Raw genomic sequence first — 19,183 nt, 5'->3', positions numbered from 1 at the left:
AAAATACACACACACACACACACACACACACACACACATATAAAGAACAATGATAAGTAAATTGCATCTTGTCATACATTGGATCTGCTCTAGAAATTTAAAAAATGTTATAAAGAATCATATTAGGGCTAGTGAATAAAACTTGAATATTTTATGTAACTGTAACCTCTCTGTACATCACATTTATAATAACAATCAAAAATAAAAATGAAAGAAGTGGAATATGAATAGCATATTCAATAAAACAATTATGATATTGGAGAATGTGCTGAGGTTGAAAACTTCCCTGTGGTGTAGAAGAGGATATTGCCAACTTTATGAAGTATTCACTTCAATTTATAGGAATTGTATTATTCATGCTACTCATACTCTCATGGTGAGACTGAGAGGTTAAAGAATCAAATTGGATAAAATGTAAGTCAAATCAGAATTTGTATTTTGTACCTAATATTTTTGCAACTTTTCTGAAAACTTACTTCACAAATCAAAGTTTAAAGAATGATGTTATCTTTTGTCCCTAGTGAGAAAAAAGTACTTGTGAGTAGTTGGTGGTTTTCAGAACATTTTTCCAGAATTGCATAATCTTACAACAGGCTTCAATATGCTGAAGGGTGGATGAGATGTGATTTCAAGGATTCAGTTATCATAAACCTAAGATACAGCTGGCCTATGCCAATGTATTATGATGTGCCTTTTATTGGGTTCTTAAATGAGCATATTAGAGTACATGTCAGTGAGAATATATTACTGGAAAATAACCTGCATGCAAACTTTATTAATAACAGAAGGTTATTAGCAGTGAATCAAGAGATTTCCTGCTCACCAATGCATGTTAGAACCTCATCTGAAAGCCATGTTCTGGCTAAGCTGATACCCTCTGAGTCACTTTGGCTTGCAACCTAAGGGTAGTGAGATCCCTCGGTCTTACTTATGTAATAGGCCATGTTGCTTAGTATTAATAATAACTATTTCCCCATGGTTGAAAAAGCTGCCTGAAAGAAATCTGCAAAGTACTCCCTTAAAGGTGCAATCTTGCTTTGCAAAGTCACAAAAGTCAGCATTTGGAAAACTCTTGCTAACACCTGCAAAATCCAATGGGACAAATAGTCTTCCCATTCTGGTGACTGATAGCTTTGTGTGCTCCACTCTGCCCACATCTCTGAGGCTTCCAGGCCTTACAAGATACTTTCAGCCCTCACTGGATCGTCAATGCAATGGAAAGAACTTGGATTTTGAAGAACCAGATGCAGATGACAAAGATAAACGATAGTCAAGTTACTCGATTATATTGCTGATCTTGCTTCTGTCTTTCCATAGGAGAATAATGAGGTAGTCTTCCTCAGAACAAGCTACTAAGGATTCAATGGGACAAAGTCACAGTGTTCAGCATAGTGTCTTGCACATAGCAAACTCTTAAAAGTTATTAGCTATTAATATTACTGCAGGAGGATAAATATAATTTCTGTTTTCATAGCTAGCACCACCATTTCTTTTTAGGATGGGCTTTCCTTGATAAATGACTTGCAGGCTTTATAGTTTTATGGTTAAGAATGAAGCATTACAGTCTCATTTTCCTTATGGAAAAAGAATGAGGAATACTGTCAATACATTAGTTCATCAGAACAATGGGTTGAAAAACAACAACAAAAGAAAAAGTTTAAGTCAATGGAAGAGAAGATGGCTGTCTAAGAGTAGGGTACAGAAATAAAAATTAGTGACACCAAGGAATAAATCAAAGGAGAAAAAAAAGAAAGAAAAAATAAACAACTGCAAACAGTACAAGGACAACAACAACGACAAAATCCTCTTGTTTGCACTTCTTGGAGCTCATTTCAGTAAACATCATTTTATATGGTCATATGCACATAGCTATTAAGAACTTGTGATCCTTTCCTAAGAACATCCTCTTTTGTTTTCAGTGTGTGAATGCTTAGATTGCTGTTTAATTAATCATGTCCAAGTGTACTATTTTATCTTTTACTTTTCATTGTGTTTACTTGAACATTTATAGGCACATTCTAAGTCTTACAAATGAGGGACACCATGAAGTCTATGTTTCTTTGGGTCTGGTGTACTTTGATTAATACAATTTTTTCCAAGTCTTTCCACTTCCTTAGGAGTGGGGCAGTGGGCATTCTTTCTGATGGAAGCATGGAATTCCATTGTGTGTGGGGGGGAAGAGTAGGGTGCCAAAGGCTCTGGACGGGGAGGAAGGTGTGCAGTAAGTTGTTATGTGAGTGAGTTGCCAGGAAGCCCCTATGTCGTCCTTCCTGTTAAGACTAGAGAGAGTCTTTTGATTTTTGCATTCTGTTTCTCTTTTGCTATTGTTATTTGTTGTTGCTGTTCTTTTTGCTGATAGGTATGCTTCTCTAAGGATAATTTGAGGTGACTGGGATGGCGGTCAACAAGGAAGAAAAAGCTGATGGGAAAGGAAAGACAAGATTGCGAAACGTAAAAGTAAACAACACGTAGAAAACGCTATGATCAAGAATCTCTGACAAAGCACAGAAATCTTGGGGGAGGGTGGGGAGGGGGCTTGAACTTACATATGGACTGTGTCCGTATTATAGTTAAGCAAACAGCTTTGCCTCAGCTAATCTACTATCTATAATACTTTAAATCAAAGGGGGAAAGAAAGCCCTTTAAAACTCAAACTAAAAACATCTCACATTCATAGTCCTTCCTGTACCTGTAACTTTACAATACAAAGAGCTCTGAAAATTGAGTTATTTCATTTTGCACCAGTAATCTTTTTGAGGAAACAACCTATTCTCTATTGGCTGCCTCTTGTCTCTTTATTCCTGTGGTGAGTATGTTCACATACTTGCTAACCCATTATGAATGTGTTGGATAATGTGCTTTCCAGAAAATGGTAGGGTTATTGTCAATTCAGGTATATTCTTACTCTGCTCAGAAAACTGTGAATTCCCCAAACTCTGCTGGGTCCAGAATTTTTTTTTTTTTGGCCAGTCCTGGGCCTTGGACTCAGGGCCTGAGCACTGTCCCTGGCTTCTTCCCACTCAAGGCTAGCACTCTGCCACTTGAGCCACAGCGCCACTTCTGGCCGTTTTCTGTATATGTGGTGCTGGGGAATCGAACCCAGGGCCTCGTGTATCCGAGGCAGGCACTCTTGCCACTAGGCCATATCCCCAGCCCCAGAATTTTTAATAAGAGATTGTGAACCCAAGTTCGGGGAGAAAATTAAAATAGGAGGTAAACAAAGGGATTACCTTCCAGGGTGTTTCTAAAGCTGAAATTGGCAGCTTTATTCATGGGGTCAGATTCATACTGTGTCAAATTGAGGCAAAATTCCACATCAGCTGAAGAGGGGAGCCTTGGGGTCTTGGATTTGTCATGGTTTCCGGGGTTGCGGAGGATGGGCCCCTCCGGAGTCCCGTCACATAACACGCGACGACGGTTGTACTCCTCCAGTCGGCTACAGACAATCTGTGCAAAAAAAAATTCATGATCAAACTATTGTCATCACCTCAGAAGTAGGAAGGTTGAAAGTTTTGAGGACTGTCTTCAGATTTCGAATAATTAGCATAGCGACACTCAAAGTAAAGGAAGTAGTTTACTTGAGTTTGCAGTGAAAAAAAATTAAAATTCATTAAGAAATTAAAAGTCATTAAAAATCAAGAAGAAATTATAATTGCATCTGTGACCTAACTATGTTACTTAACTAAATGACTTAACTATCTTAGGCTTTATATATTAGAATGCAATAAAAGAAAACACTTCATATTAACATTAGATGAAATAAAAAATCAATTCAACAAATACTTATTAAGAATTTCTTGCATGTTACAATCTCCGCTAGCTGCTGAGGCTGAGCTGGTAATGAGAGAGGCTGCCACCTTTCTATAGAAAGCCCAAGGGATAATTGTATAGATAACAGTTAACACCCAGTGAACAGCATTATATATTAATATTAATCCATATTGCACTCAGAATGAAGAGGACATACTTTTATGTTATAAAATCTCTCATCATGAATGAGAATAACACCGTAAGGGGTTAGCGTAGAGGAGAGTAAGACTGACTCCATCTTAAACTCACTCAAAACTCACCTGCCCTTGAGAATTGAAAACAACTGACTAGCTTGTTGCTCAAATGTTATCTCCAGTAACTGCATCCCTGTTGGAAAACAGCACCTCGGAGTCCAAGAAATGTCGAAAATACCCAAGCTGTTTGGATAAGTCGCCGCTTACTGTACTAAGATTGTGTAGTCTGCTTGAACACTTGCGTTGTGGTTTTTTTCCTTTATAAGCCCAGTCTAAAAACTGATCAGAGGCTCAGTTACAACTCTCTAGCCTGTGCTGCAACCCTGGCCAGTCAGTTTACCCTTCCCCCAATAAAGGTCTTCTTGCATGAGACTGTCTCTGTGTGGTGGACTCTGGAGGAGTGTGGAATCCCCTAGCCCGGACTCCATAACAAACACTATATTTAATGGCAGAATAATCCTCATGATTATATTTTAAAGCACAGCTATTTCCCTGGTTCTTTAATCTAGGTAAAACAGATGGAACCCTCTTTGGAAAATTTTCATCTTAAGAGTGCTAATCCCTCACATTTTAAACCAATTTATTTATTGTTATTGTAAAGGACATATACAGAGAGGTTACAGTTACATAATTCAGATAAAACTCACATTTTTATAAAAATTGTTAAGAAACCATGCTACATGCCATGGCTCATTCAAATCACACAGAAGCACTTTTCATATTAACAAATAAGGATCTGGAGCTCAGAGTAGTTAGGTGACATTTGTCAGCATAAATGGCAGTGTGATCATGTAACCCAAGTTTTCCAATTCCATCTGCAATGAATCCTGGGGATTTTCAGATAGAAAATGCTTTATTGGAGGGAGTTTTGCTAAAACGACAAATGGCAAACATTGGAATAGGTGATTTAGTTGTACAAACTAGAATGAGTAGACACTATGTGCATTGGCCATTTCTGTAGTATGGATGGCTTCATAAGCTAAGAAGCAGTCATGTGACTTCACAAGGAACAGGCAATTAAGGAAGGGTTTGTTTACCTTACAGATGCTCCAGCTGAAGATTGCAGGAGTCTGGGATGAATGGAGCCCTTAAAATTTGCATGTGAACTTGGGTATGAAGGTGCAACAAGTATAAAATGACACTTGTTAATTTGAATATAGGGAAAATTTGCAAAAGTAATTTTGATTTCTGTTAGACAGAAAGGAAGAAAAATAGAAAGGAAAACTGAAAACCTAATATATCGTTTTGCAGGACCTAAGGGAGGTGAATTCAGTACTGACAAGTCACTTGAGGTCACAGCAAAGTAACATTGATCCATCCTGTGAATTACAACCATGACAGCCTTAATAAAATTAAGTACTTTGGGGCTGGGAATGTGGCTCAGTGGCAGAGTGCTTGCCTAGCATGCACATAGCCCTGTGTTTGAGTCTTCAGCACCACATAAACAGAAAAAGCTGGAAATGAAGCTGTGGCTCAAGAGGTAGAGTGCTAGCCTTGAGCAAAAAGAAGCCAGGGACAGTGCTCAGGCCCTGAGTTCAAGCACAAGGATTGGCAAAAAAGAAAAAAAAAGTACTCTGTGAACACAAATTACATTAACAAATTCCAGCCAGAATAAAAATCAAAGAACTGAAATGATGCCCCAGGTCATTTTTCCCCCCTCTCACAGTTTTCCTTTTGTACTAATACTGAAGCTTGAACATAGGTTCTTGGCGCCGTCCTTCAGCGTTTTTTTTTTTTTTTTTTATCAGTCATGGAGCTTGAACTCTGGGCCTGGGCACTGTTCCTGAGGTCTTTAGCTCGAGGCTAGTGCTCTGTCACTTGAGTCACAGCTTCACTTCTGGTTTTTATCTGGTGATTAATTGGAGATAAGAGTCTCTTGGATTTTCCTTTCCTGGGCTGGCTTTGAACCATGATCCTCAGATCTCAGCCTCCTGAGTAGCTAGGATGACAGGTGTGAACCACCTGTGCCCAGCTTCCCTCAATTTTTTCATTAAAAAACAACACTTTACCACTAGTGCCACAGCTCCACTTCTGACTTTTTGGTGCTTAATTGGAGATAGGACTCTCACAGACTTTCCTCCCCAGCTGGCTTCAAGTCAGGATCTTTAGCTACTAGTCTTCTGAATAGCTAGGATTATAGGCATGAACCACCAGGACCAGGTATGTCTTTTGCTTTTCTATTTCTTCTCTTTCCGTCAAGCATTTTCAAAGTTTACATGCCCAATTTCATTGATGAGGATTCTCAATCTCCTATCTCTAGAGCAAAACCACTTCTTTGAGCACATATTGGAGTTAATATTTCAACATTGTCTTGCATGCATCTCAAAGATAATACTTGAAACCCCAAACAGCTGTTCTTTTCTTTGTATGTCCTTCCACACCAACCATTCTGCCACAGGAGCCAGAAATCTCTGAATCATCTGCAGTGAAAGCCAGACACCAGTGAATTTTATTTTGTATTTTATTCTTTTCTGTCCTTTACTTTGAATCCATCAGCCAGTATGATCTATTTCTTCTCCCAAACCTACCCTGAATCTGGCAACCAATCTCCATTTGCTTCCTTTGCATGTGATCCTGCTGCTGAACTGCTTCCTCTTCCTTGGATTCAGCTTGTTTTCTCCATTCCATGACTTGGTTCACAGCCAAGTACACCCACTCCTTCCCATTTATCTTATATTCTACCAGTTCACTTCTTAACAAATTATGTTGGTATTATTATCTTAACATAGTTGTACAAAGAGGTTGCCATTTAGTTTGTAAGTACAGGGCATCTTGATCCATGTCACTTCTTTGATTTTTCTCCCAGCTATATTTCTCTCTTAATTCTCCTAGGTTTATAGAATAGGCATGGGATATTATAACGATATTCCCTCCTTCTTCTCTTAAATACCGTAGGAAATACTTTCGAAAATAAATCTTTGTCTTCTACTTACAAAGTAACTCAGAGAGCCTGCATTGGAGTATGAAGGAGTTTTAGGAGTATTAAGGAGTTTTAGGAGTATTACAAATGATTTCACTTACATTGGTTGAATTCCCCAACCCAAAAAGGCAAAATGTCAGACTTCAAGCCAATAGGCACTGGTGGCTCACACCTGTCATTCTGGATCCTCAGAGCTCGGTGATCTGAGGATCCAGATTCAAAGCCAGTCTGGGCAGGAAACTCTGAGACTCTTATTTCCAATCAACCACCAGAACGGGAGCTGGGGCTCAGCCGGAAGAACTCTAGTCTTAAGTGAAAAAGCTCATGAACAGCACCCAGACCCAGAGTTTAAGCCTCCGGCCTGGCACATAATAGAAAAAAAGCACATTAAAATATAGTATAAAACCCCTTCAGATTAGGTGTACAAAGTGTATATGAAACAAATAAATTTCATGTTTAGACTTGCCTCTCATCTTCAAGCTATCATTTCATGTAGATTCAAATATTTCAAAATCTGAGAAGAAAAAAAAAATCCCAGTCCCGAACCCCTTCTGTTCTGCAGCATCTGAGATGAGGATACTCAATCCATAGTTTCATTTACATGTAGGATGATGGATAAGTGATAAGAAAAAAAACACGAGCAAATAACTAAACAAGAATCTTTTGCTGGCTGCCAGTGGTTCATATCTGTGATCCCAGATACTCAGGAGTTTGAGACTTGAAAAAAATCACATTTTAAAGTCAGCCTAGGCAGAAAAGTCTCCAAGATTTCTTCTCTAAATCAACAAAAGCCCAGCTGAAAGCATGGCTCAAGTGGTAGAGTACCATCCATGAGCAAGAATGAGCTGCCAAAGGCCTGAATTCAATCCTTGTTTCTGGCCCAAAATAAATAAATAAATAAATAAAATAATAAAGATGGGGAAGTGAAGAAAGAGAAAAAGGAAAAAGAAAAGATTTTTTTCCATAAATATAAAATAAAAATTCTAGTAATGAGAACATTATGGAGTCATTTAACTGTAAGATTTATTTTTTCCTAATGATTCATAAAATAATATTTATCTCAAAATCATCCATTGCCTTAGATGCAGTAAAACAGAGTAATTTACTAATAGGAAACTATGTCTTCAAGCAAACAGTGATATGCAGGAGAGTCTGCCAATGCTTCTATCGTTGACCTGACATGACAATTTCTTGCTACAATAGGAGTCTGTGGTCACTGAGAGGATGACATTGGTATTTATGCAATCTACATGGCATTCAATTTAACTGTCCTAAAAGCAATGGTAAGCATTCTCCTTTTAAGAAGGTAATCTTCATGAGGATATAAATTTAAAATATTTAACTATTTTGTTTATTTTTTATTGTTAGAACTTAGAGTAGCCATCCAGTCTTCTGTACAGGCTCATTAAATAATTACTGAATGAGTGAACAAAAGGCGTGTATATGCAAATGAATCAGCAACAACAAACATGTATTCAACACCCATTTTTCATTGTATCTTTATTGGTACAAGTCTTGACTTTATAATTTATTACCAAAGCTATACCATTTCCCTTAAAAATGTATGAAGTCCATCTGTATCAGGACAAGAGAGATTTCTCAATATGCTTTTAAAATGGAAATTCACAAAAATATGCTGTGAATTTCTATGATTTTTTTGTCACATTAGATAGAGAAACTAAACCTGAGTATGGAAGAATGTAAAATTCTAGTTGAATGTAAAGTGATATATCATGATTAATACCTTCACAAACAATAAGCAAGGCATTTGTAATATTTTATTTATCTATTTATTTGTGGTGTGTGTGTGTGTGTGTGTGTGTGTGTGTGTGTGTGTGTGTGTGTGTGTTCCAGTATTGAGGCTTACACTCAGGGCCTTATGCTCCATTTGCCTCTTTGTCTCAAAGCTGGCACTCTACCATCCAAGCCACATTTTGCTTTCTGGCTTCTTGCTATTTATTTGGAGAAGAGAATCTCATGGACTTTTCTGCCAACAATGACTTTTGAAACATAATCCTTAGATCTTGTCCCATTATCAAAAACAAGTAAATGAAGCCATGCTCCCAGAAACCTCTGTGACAGTACTAGATGAGATACTTCCTTGTTACTCTCTGACATAGAACTTATGAACTGAAGCATTGTGTGGCAGGAAAGAATTGGACTTGAGATTCAAGTCAGTACAGCTTTCCAATTGCTCAGCAATATGGCAATGAGCATGCTTTTAGACTTGCTAAATCTCAATTTCTTCAATTGTACTCTGATACAATATAGGAACTCATTAACAACTAGTTCCCAGCTCAATAAATGTCAGTTACTAGTTTTCTTCGTATTCTGAAACATTTCTCAACCCCTTTATATCCATAATGGAGAACTAGACTGGAGACTGGTCTTGCCACCATAAGATGTTTAGTTAGAACTAGAGCACTAAAGCACTTTCTCTATTCTCAAAGTTATATCCGCTATGTTTATTTCTGCCTACAAAAGGCTCAGAAATGGTTTAATAAAATTAACCTATTGCACTGAATGCAGTATATCGGATGTCTTTGTAATATTAACTAGATACCAAACAGGCATATAGACAAAAACCATTCTCATTCCTCTTTGAATAATGAATCTCAGGATACTTTCCAAAGATCCTTCTGCATAAGCGACTCCTACAGCAGATTTAGTTACATTAGGGAGGTTGAATGGAACTATTTTTGCTGAAATTCCAACTGCCAATTGACTAAGTGTTCAGATAACTGGAGGTATTCGAAACACAGAGGATTATCTCCTAATCATTGTCTTTGTATTTGGTACAGATGAGGAGGCACTGGAGGAGAAACTGAGCACTGTGCTTATGATCATGGAGATTGTAATCAGAAAAGATCTGGTTTCCGACACTGTCTCTATTAATTACATGACCTTGGGCAATTTTGCTTAAGCTCTCTAGCAAGTTTTTCATGTGTAAATGAGATCTCAACAACTTTTCATCAGTGAACAAGTAATCTGACATGTAAAACACATAGTAGTGTGCCAGATTTAGAGTGTTTAATAATGATGGTCTGAAGTTGTAGCTCTTTCATAGAATGTTTGCTTAAACTATTAAAGGTCATGGACTCTATTCCCAGACTACTGTCCCCCAATAATAATGACAACTAAAATAATAGCAGACTACTGGACAGACTGCCTAGTTGTTTCTTATTAGTGCATATTAATTGTTTAAAGGACTTTCATTGTGCTAATTCCATACATGCATGTAGTGTAACTTGATCAAACAAATTCCCTATTACTCTTTCCTTTTTTCTTTTTCCTCTTTTAATAATGAATTTCATTATTCTATTTTTATGCATACATATGCTTCAATCATATTTACTTCCTCATATATTTAACACTGGTCATATAACACTGATCGAGACTCCATGATTACAACTAATTTTGGTATAGGGTTTAAAATGTGTTATATTTCCCCCATGCAGGAATTTAAATCCTCTGTCAAATACTAAGCAAGTTATTTCCATGAGCAGGCTTCTTTAAAGCATTTTATAGTAATGGTATATAGAGGTAAATATATCTCAGTAAACCCAAGCAACTATCTTACGGTGTTGTAGCTAAGGAACTTAAAAAAAATCTATTCAAGCTCACTTCCATATGATTGAAAAGAATATACCATTTCTACCATGTTGCATTGTTTTCCAATTCATTATATGCTCCCCATAATACACAGAACAGGAGAGGTGATAATTCTAACCCATTATTTTTCTTTTGAAAAATCAAAGATCAAAAACTCTAAATGGTTTGTCTAGTAACGAAGCTGAATTTAACAAAGGTTTTATTCTTTCTCTATTTCAACCGCAAGTGATTTACTACATTGCTAGGTAGAAAATGTCAAGCATCCACAGTCAAAAGGAAAAAAAAAAAAGAGCTAGAACACAGCTATATTAATGAAGGAAGGTGAGCCTCAATACTGTTCCCCTTAAACTTAAGAAACAGACATAAATAGCAGCGTTTAAAAGCCTTCAGGAAGAAACATTCTGTTATGGCATTAGGGTTTATCTGAAAAAAAAAGTAAACTATATGACATTGCACAGAATCTTTTCATAAAGGAAAAGGAGAAGCTGTTATTTCACTGAGCCGTTGTCATGGTTACTTAAAACCCATGACTCTCTGCTGAAATGTGACTTTCTTCTCTTCCCACTGTTTGCTTCCATGTGATGTGCTTTTCACCTGATGAGTGAGTTCTCTGGCCACAATTCCCTCACGTCTATCATCCATGACATGTTTTTCTCTTTGTTTTTGTTCAGCATGACTGCATTCTTTGATACACCTTTTCTTTTATTGCTAGCTTCTCAGTGGGTTGCACGACAATGGATCTAATTGTGCCTCGCTTTGTATTTTAAACATTAATGTTCCTGAGCAACCAACTTTCTACAAAAATAATAGATTGTTCTAGTTGATGACAAACACGCTTCTAAATTTAAAAGTTTCTGCTTATCAAATAAATGAACGAACAAATGAACCAACAAGCAAAAGGCATGAATTGTGGGTGAATGCTAAAAATACCATTAATGACTTGTTTTTTTAATGTACTTTTTTCATAGAAATCATAACAGATCAATATTATCAACCTAATTTAAATGACATTGAGATGTAATATGGTTTTCTTTATTATTTTTTTCACACATGCACACACATGTGCAAGACCATATGCAAGACCAGAGAGAACTACATAGAATGTTCTATCCCAAGTTTTGAGTGAGTGGCAGCTCATTGGCTGTAAAATACTATAAAGTATGGATTATGATCTACAAATCTATCGTTGCAGTGTTTAATTAGATTTATAGCTTGGATAATGTCAAACCTAATATTTCTTTGATTTAAGAATTTTCAATTCAACAGGCATTTGTGTGTGTGTGTGCCTATACTGGGTGGGGCTTGAACTCAGGTTCTGGGTACTGTTTCCTGGCTTTTGGGCTCATAAAGCACGAGACACACTTCTACTTCTGACTTTTTTTTCTGGTTAAGAGAAGAGGGAGAAAATGCAGATCAGAAGTCAATGTCCTTGCTACAAAATTAAGAAGAGTGAGGAAAGAGGTGGGCAGGGGAGGGATGGGCGAGAATCCTGAAAGAGGTGGGCAGGGGAAGGATGGGAGAGAATGCTGAGATGGGGACACTAATCAGGATACACTATCTTCAAAGACTGTGTTGTGAAATGGTAACGCATTTTTCTAACTATCTAAAGATAATAATAAAAGAAAAAGAAAATAGAGTCTCATGGGCTGGCTTTGAACCTTATTATTCAGGAGTCAGCCTCCCAAGTGACTAGGATTAAAGGCACAAGCCACCAGCATTTGGCTCAACATGTACTTAGGAAGCTCTTTTCAGGTATATATCATGGCCTTGAACTCTGTATGTACAAAAATATTTATAAATAATCTCTTCCTGGGAAAGTTTGGTAAACATAGAACCATTTTGTCTTACAAGCGCTCTGATATGAATTCATATGAATTGTAATGATGGAACAAAGAGAGGGGATGACTAATTCTAGAGACTAAAGAAAATGATGACTCAATATACTTTCATAATAATGTAAAGAGATGCATTACTGTGTCTCTCCGTGTATCTAGGTCACAGGAATTGAGACTACCTATGAGATTATATAACTATGAATTTGTTTTTATTATTCACCCCTTTCTGAGCCCAAATGAGAGGCATGGTAGTTTTAAATAGCAATGGCGTCAGAGGTACTTCTAAGGTTTTCATCCTCAGATGTCTGACTTTGGATAAATCATGCTGTAGTCTTAGGTCTTCCTGTCTTCTTATGTGCTTACAAAATGAGAGCCCTACACTAGATACCACAGGAGATCTCTCAGCTGGGAGTTAATAAATGCTCTCAGATCTCAAAATGTCCCATTGGTGTGTCAAGTGAAAAGATCACTAAAATCAACTAAAATAAGGAGGTGCTGTATGACAAAGGATCTCAGCCTGGCTCATTTGGAAGGTATTAATGAACTCACTAAGCTCAGAAGCTCTCTGATATCATCTTGCACAAAATGGTCTAGTTGAAAATTTAATTGTTCAATTTAGGCAAAATCATTCAAATTAATGCTGTGTTTATTAGACAGCATGCATTTTTATAAAGTGATACAAAACTGTCTTCATATGAATGAAATCAGTGGTTCTCAGGACTGCCGGAACAGTAGAGACACATGAAGAAGTTTGACAAATACCAACAGCAAAACTTCACAGAAGACTTTCTGAATATCCAGAAAAAGATTAGATGAATGAAACCCATGCAACTACTTTTTATAAAAAAATTAAACTTCCTTAATAGCTTTGATAGTAAAGGCTCCTGATTTGAAACTCCCAAATTAAAAAAAGCTAGTATTCTCTCTCTCTCTCTCTCTCTCTCTCTCTCTCTCTCTCTCTGTGTGTGTGTGTGTGTGTGTGTGTGTGTGTGTGTGTGTGTCCAGGGGATAAGTTGGGTTGGAAGAGATGGAGGAGAATTATATGAGGGGTGATGGTCGATCAAAGTGCATTGTTGTACTCACTAAAGTCTTCACTTGAAGCTCCTTTGTATAACTATGTAAGAATAATAACAATAAGTAACAGATAATTAATCTTAAATTGTTGAAGGACTCTGGGGTTATGTAAATACTGAAGCAGAGTAACTCTGAATTGGGGTGGACATTTGATTATATCTTAACATCACACATGTAAGCAGATGGCATCTGTTCATTCACTTCAATTTTTCTTATTTCAGTGGCTGATTGCTTCTTTTCTTCTTCATTCATTTCCCTCTACTCCTTTTCAAATTTATATAAAGTCCCTATTCATAGAACAAGTTTGAAGTTAGTATTGCAACATTGTCTATAATCAGGAAGGGAAACAAAGGAGAAAAAACCCCATTCATTAAGCAGTTAATGATTAGGAAAATATTATATAATTGTAGGTACCCTCTGGTAGTACATACGTTATGTAATAATAACATTATATATACATATAACATATACTATTGTGTGGGCTGATAAGATTTAATGTTTAAAATATAGCCTTTTTTTTTGGAATTTAGGTAATCCTTCAAACTTTCTGGGTCAAGTGAAACTCTATAGTTAGGGAAGCATTTTAACTGACTGAAAATTTCATACCCAAACTCCAACTATTTTCAGCAGTAATCAGAAGATACAAGTGCCAGATGAGATCTCTGTAGCATGAAGATTTAAAAAGGAGGTCTGCACACTTATTGAAAGAGATTTGTTTTCAAGCACAGCTTTTCCCATCTTTCCTAAATTAAGGTTCTCATCATTCCTGGGGAATACTGACATTAATGGGATTAGTGGCCATTTTTTTTTTTCATGGCTGGTAGATTCAATTTTGAAGATGTGTGAACATGAAGGAGGGGAATATACTTCAGAATGGTAAATTGTGAAGAAGTGGATGCATGGTACTTTTCATCCTACTCAAATATTGGATTTAATTCTATAAAGTATTGCTAGTCAGAAAAGTTGCATTCGAAATTTTTGGAAGACAAAACAGAAAAACATTTCTTTCAACTATAGATATTTTAAATCATAAATAATTAAACATATATTTCTTTGGTTATCTTGGCCGCTAACTGAGGATAAATAATAACTGAATAGAGAAATAGGAAAATAGCAATCCCTATCTTGTAGCTACATCTTATAATCACTTAGGAAAAATAATCGAATTTATTCTGTAAGGAGATAGACTGGGCTAGATTATTTAGCTAAAAAAATTGCCTGATCCTGAAAAATCAGTCATCATACAGCCAGACTATCTGAGAAAAAATATTATCTTTGCTATTTACCATCGGTGTGATTTTTAAGTGAATTTAAACAAATTACTTAATGATTTTAAATTAATAGATGACAAGTGTATGCACAAACCATTTGGCAATATGGCTTCACACATGCTAAATGCTTAATGAATATTAATTGTTTTCATTAGTAATCTACCGGAACTGTAATACTCTTAAGTACTTAAAGATGAAGATTTCTTTCAATCAACATTCATGTTTCCCTACAATAATCATCATCACTGATATTTACTAAGTTTTGTCTTTTCAAGACTCTCTCTTGAATATTCTGATCCATGAATCTAGGGCAAGGCCATTTATTTATATTTTATTTATATACTTAATATTTGGTAATGCTGTAATACTGGGGTTTGATCTAAGGACCTTGTGCTTGCTGGGCAAGTGTGTTAGGACTTGAACTATATCTCCCAGCAATTTTTTTAATTTTATTTTTATATTTTTGCTTCAGTCTGTTTTTGATAAGGTCTTTCAGTTTTAAATGTTTATTTATTTATTCATTTTTGCCTAGATAGACCTCAGGTTCCAGTCCTGCCATTTCCTCTTCAGAGCTTGGACTGCAGGTGTACAATACCATGCCCTGAGGGTTTGTTGGGATTATATATTAGTAACTTCTTATCAAGGCTGGCTTAGAACCATAATTATCCTATCTCAATTATCTGAAAAGCTTGGAATTTAGACAAGTACTACCATTGCTAGTCTCAATATTTAATTTAGAACCATTGGCTTAAATGATATACTTGTTCACCTAAAATGTTCTTTCACTTATCTTTAGTTTTGTGGATCATGGGACTTGAACTCTGGGCCTGGGCCATGTCCCTGAGCTCTTCAGCTCAAGGCTGGTGTTCTACCACTTGAGCCACCGTGCCACTTGCCATTTATCTATTTCTTCACTCACAAATACTTTCTGAGCCAATGTCACATGCCAGGGCTGGAAAGCATATTGGTGAACTAAGTCTCTTTTGTCCACTCCAACTTAGAAACCTAGGAAAGGAGACATTTATTAGACAGCAGTGACAGAGATGTCTACTAATTACAGTTGGAATGTATTCTATAAACAAAGAAAGACAAAGTAGATTAAGAGCTCTTTCGGGGACACTTTTCTACACTGGGTAGGACATCACCAAGAGGGAAACAGTGGTTGTTAGTGGCATTGCACATCCAATGACTCTTACCTGCCAAGAGGAAAAGAAGGACACTGGACTGAGCAGGTTGGGGTTGGCAGGGTGACGGCCCCCCATGTATTCATCGGTGCAAATATCGCAGCCTTTTGCATCCCTCCAGTCCCAGTAGGGAATGGTAAAATCCTTATCTCCGGTCAGCTTCTGGATTTCTTCTTCCCACAGCAGCAAGAACAGCCTATGCCAAGGCAGGAAGCCCGGGGCTTCGTGGGCAAAGTCGATGTCTGTCCAGATTTCAGATTCCCCGAGGAATGTGTCCATTGACACGTAGTAATGCATCCAGACGAAGAGGTCATAGATGCTGATGTCCTGGAACATGGGTGCGGACCCGTTTTTCATCTGGCTGTAGGTCCCTACGGGAATGACATAGTCTGGGCTGATGGTATGCTTTGCTAACGTGAGGTAGGCAAAGAATTTCTCCTTCTCGGAAACACTGAGATCATAGATGTTTTTTCTCACCAACAATCGCTTCTCTGTGCAGTTTGCTCCTCCAAACCCAAACCTGCAATTTCCACAGTTGAATCCCATGAAGTTGCCAGAGCACTGGCAGGTCCTGTTGTAAAACACAGATGGCCACGACTCCCGGTCATCCACGCCTCGGAAGGGGAGTAGAGGCGCCAGCGGTGCGTTGGACAGAAGGATGGCTTCGCAGGCTCCTCTGCCCGAGCGCCGGCCGCAGGGGCTCCCGTCGCCCTCCCAGGGCGGGCAGCACGCCTTCTCCTGCAGGCTCTGGGAGGAGGCACAGGCTCGAGGGAAGTGGCCCGCCGAGAACTGGAGGAGCCCCAGCAGGCAGCACACAACAGCCAGGAGCATTGTTCCGCTAGGCCCTACCAGCTCTGCTGGAGCACTGGCTAATCGGAGCCAAAGACTTTGCTTTGCTGTCCTTACAGTGACTATCACATGCCTGGGCTAAGACCCACATAACCCCACCCCTACCTCCAACATCAAATACTCCCAGTCCTCCTCCTCTTCAGCTTTCATCTCCTGGAGAGCGCATGACTGACCTTCCACGTGACCTGGCATGCATTCCACACTGGAGAGGCCTAAAGGCCATGAAGAGTGGAATTCTAATAGTTACTATAACAATAACATTTAACCGTAATAATGCCTGTCCTAAGTAAATTAACCATGAAATTAGCGATGATCTGAATTTGCAAATGAGAAGTCCTATGAGGAATTAAGAAAAGTATCCTTAAGAAAAGTCAGAAAATGCTCTGAATTATGGGCACAAGGCTGCTTTCCAGGAATCATAATGTAATCCCAGCATTTGTAGAACTCAGTCTGCAAAAAGACTTAATTCAGAGCAGAGCAATTATTGCTTATATCTGATTACATTTCAAATTATTTATTTGAAGAAAAATTACTGCTAGGTAACTTTCCCTGATTATCTTTATGCATTTTCCAACTATTGATGATGATAGGTCTTTTTGATAGCACGGAGGGATACTTCATTATAGAAACTTCTGTAGTGTTACTTCCAAAGATAAATTTTCTCTTTTCTTCCCCCTTCTCTTTCCCTCTGTCTCATTCTAGTCAGAATATTTCCATTCATATACTGTGGGAATTAGAAATTTATTTGAATTATTTTGTAATGTGATTCTTGCAAAAGAATTATCAATTTGGCAAATGAGTTAATACAGATGAATACATTTGTTTAACAAAAATTTTGATGACCTCAATTTTTCCATGAGATCTCTCTCTCTAAATTTATACTAAACTAGAGGCACTGAAACGGGTGCCAAAAATATAGTCAAAGCTATTTATGTTTGCTACAAATTGCACACTAAAGATAAGTACAACAAACGTTGAATGTTTGAAGAGATTATTTGTGTGTGTGAACTGAGAATCTTGGGGAAACTCTTATTTTGGCTAATAGTATGCAAATGCTATTTAGAGAGTAGCCCTTGAGTAAAACCTCAAATGGTAGAATTAAATTGAAGAGAGAAAGGGAGCGGAGGGCTATTGAGGCAAGGGGAATGATGTGGGAGTTGGAACTGTGCTTCACTTGCTGAGACGGAGCATTTGATGGAGATCAGATGCCCACATTGTTGGTAATCAAGTAAGAGACCAATCATGGAGAGATTTGAATAGTTAGTGCTTAGAAGTGAAGTGTGCCATTTGTGAACAGAAAACTGATAAGAACGGTCAAGTCACACTTGCTCCTCTGAGCCTTCCTTCCCGACCTTGCATCTCACTTCAAGCTTAGAGCCCAAGTGGAAGTTGGAGGAGACCATTAGTGTCTGGATCCTTTGTGGAGGGGATGGATGGGCCGTCACCACTTTGCTGACTGTGCTGGAATGTCACCCTGCTCTGCTTTCTTCCCTTCTGGATTTGTCGTTTCACAGTGTCAGGACTCCAGACTCCCTTGTGAGTCAAGGCGGCCTTTGCGGGTAGATGGTGCCCTGTGTAGGAGCAGAGGAGAGGTTTCTGTGGAAATTCTGCTGGGGTCACAGAACTATCACGTGATCTGTTCCAGGAAATTCCTTTTCTCTTCCCTGCTCTCAAAACCAAAGGAGAGGACCACAAGGCTTCTTGCCCCCCGGGGATTCTTGGTTCTCTACTACTCTTAACCACATGGGGCCTTCTGAAAGGCTTTTCCATCTAGCACGCAGAATTCCACTTCTTGTGTTCCATTTAATTAAGACTTTTGCCTTGCATCCCACCATCTCCTAACCCCCCAATCGGGCTTCTCTGTGAAGTAACTCAGTAGGTCTCCATCATGTTTTATACCAGTGTTCATGTCTGGTCCCTCAAATCTTATTTTTATCATCATCTTCAAGACTGGCTCAGAAGACTGGCCAAGGTATACTTTGCTCTCTTAATTTCCTTCAGAATCAGATTTCCTTAAATTGACAGTTCTCTTTATTCCTCACCTACATAGTTCACAGTCTCCTCTAAGCAGTGTGTGTGTGTGTCTATGATGTGTGTGTGTGTGTGTGTGTGTGTGTGTGTGCATACAGAATCATATTGCCAGTACTGGATTCTTTAAAATCAAGCCTCATTGAAACAGTTTCAGCATCTCACATTTGTAGTGCCTAACCACAGGTCCCCACCTCCCCCGGTTTCCAGAAAAATCATATCCTGGTATTGATAAGCCATTTGCCTCCTTGAGTCACAACCTGCTCCCTTCAGCCACCTACTGCTCCTGGCCTGACTCGGGATAACCTTAGCCCCAGCTTTACCCTGTAGTGCAGTCTCTAGTCCTGAGGGAAGGCTGCGACACCTTGCTGAACCTCAATAAACTGTCCTCGCCTGTTGAGACTGA

The 19,183-nt window shown here is 38.1% G+C and overlaps 1 protein-coding gene across 2 annotated transcripts in view; it reads right to left on the bottom strand.

Moving 5' to 3' along the window:
• The window catches only part of Tyr (tyrosinase), a 52,329-nt gene extending 35,598 nt beyond the window's left edge, over positions 1-16,731 (bottom strand). For both annotated transcript variants that reach the window (XM_048360186.1, XM_048360188.1), the window contains exons 1-2: positions 15,913-16,731; positions 3,231-3,447 (exon numbers count right to left, since the gene is read on the bottom strand). In XM_048360186.1, the coding sequence (XP_048216143.1) occupies positions 3,231-3,447; positions 15,913-16,731 (1,036 nt within the window). The remainder of the gene's footprint in view (positions 1-3,230; positions 3,448-15,912) is intronic.
• Positions 16,732-19,183: the final 2,452 nt, after the last annotated feature.

Source organism: Perognathus longimembris, chromosome 13 (assembly GCF_023159225.1).
Source record: "Perognathus longimembris pacificus isolate PPM17 chromosome 13, ASM2315922v1, whole genome shotgun sequence".
NCBI lineage: Eukaryota > Metazoa > Chordata > Mammalia > Rodentia > Heteromyidae > Perognathus > Perognathus longimembris.
This window is presented reverse-complemented; position numbering and strand designations above follow the sequence as displayed.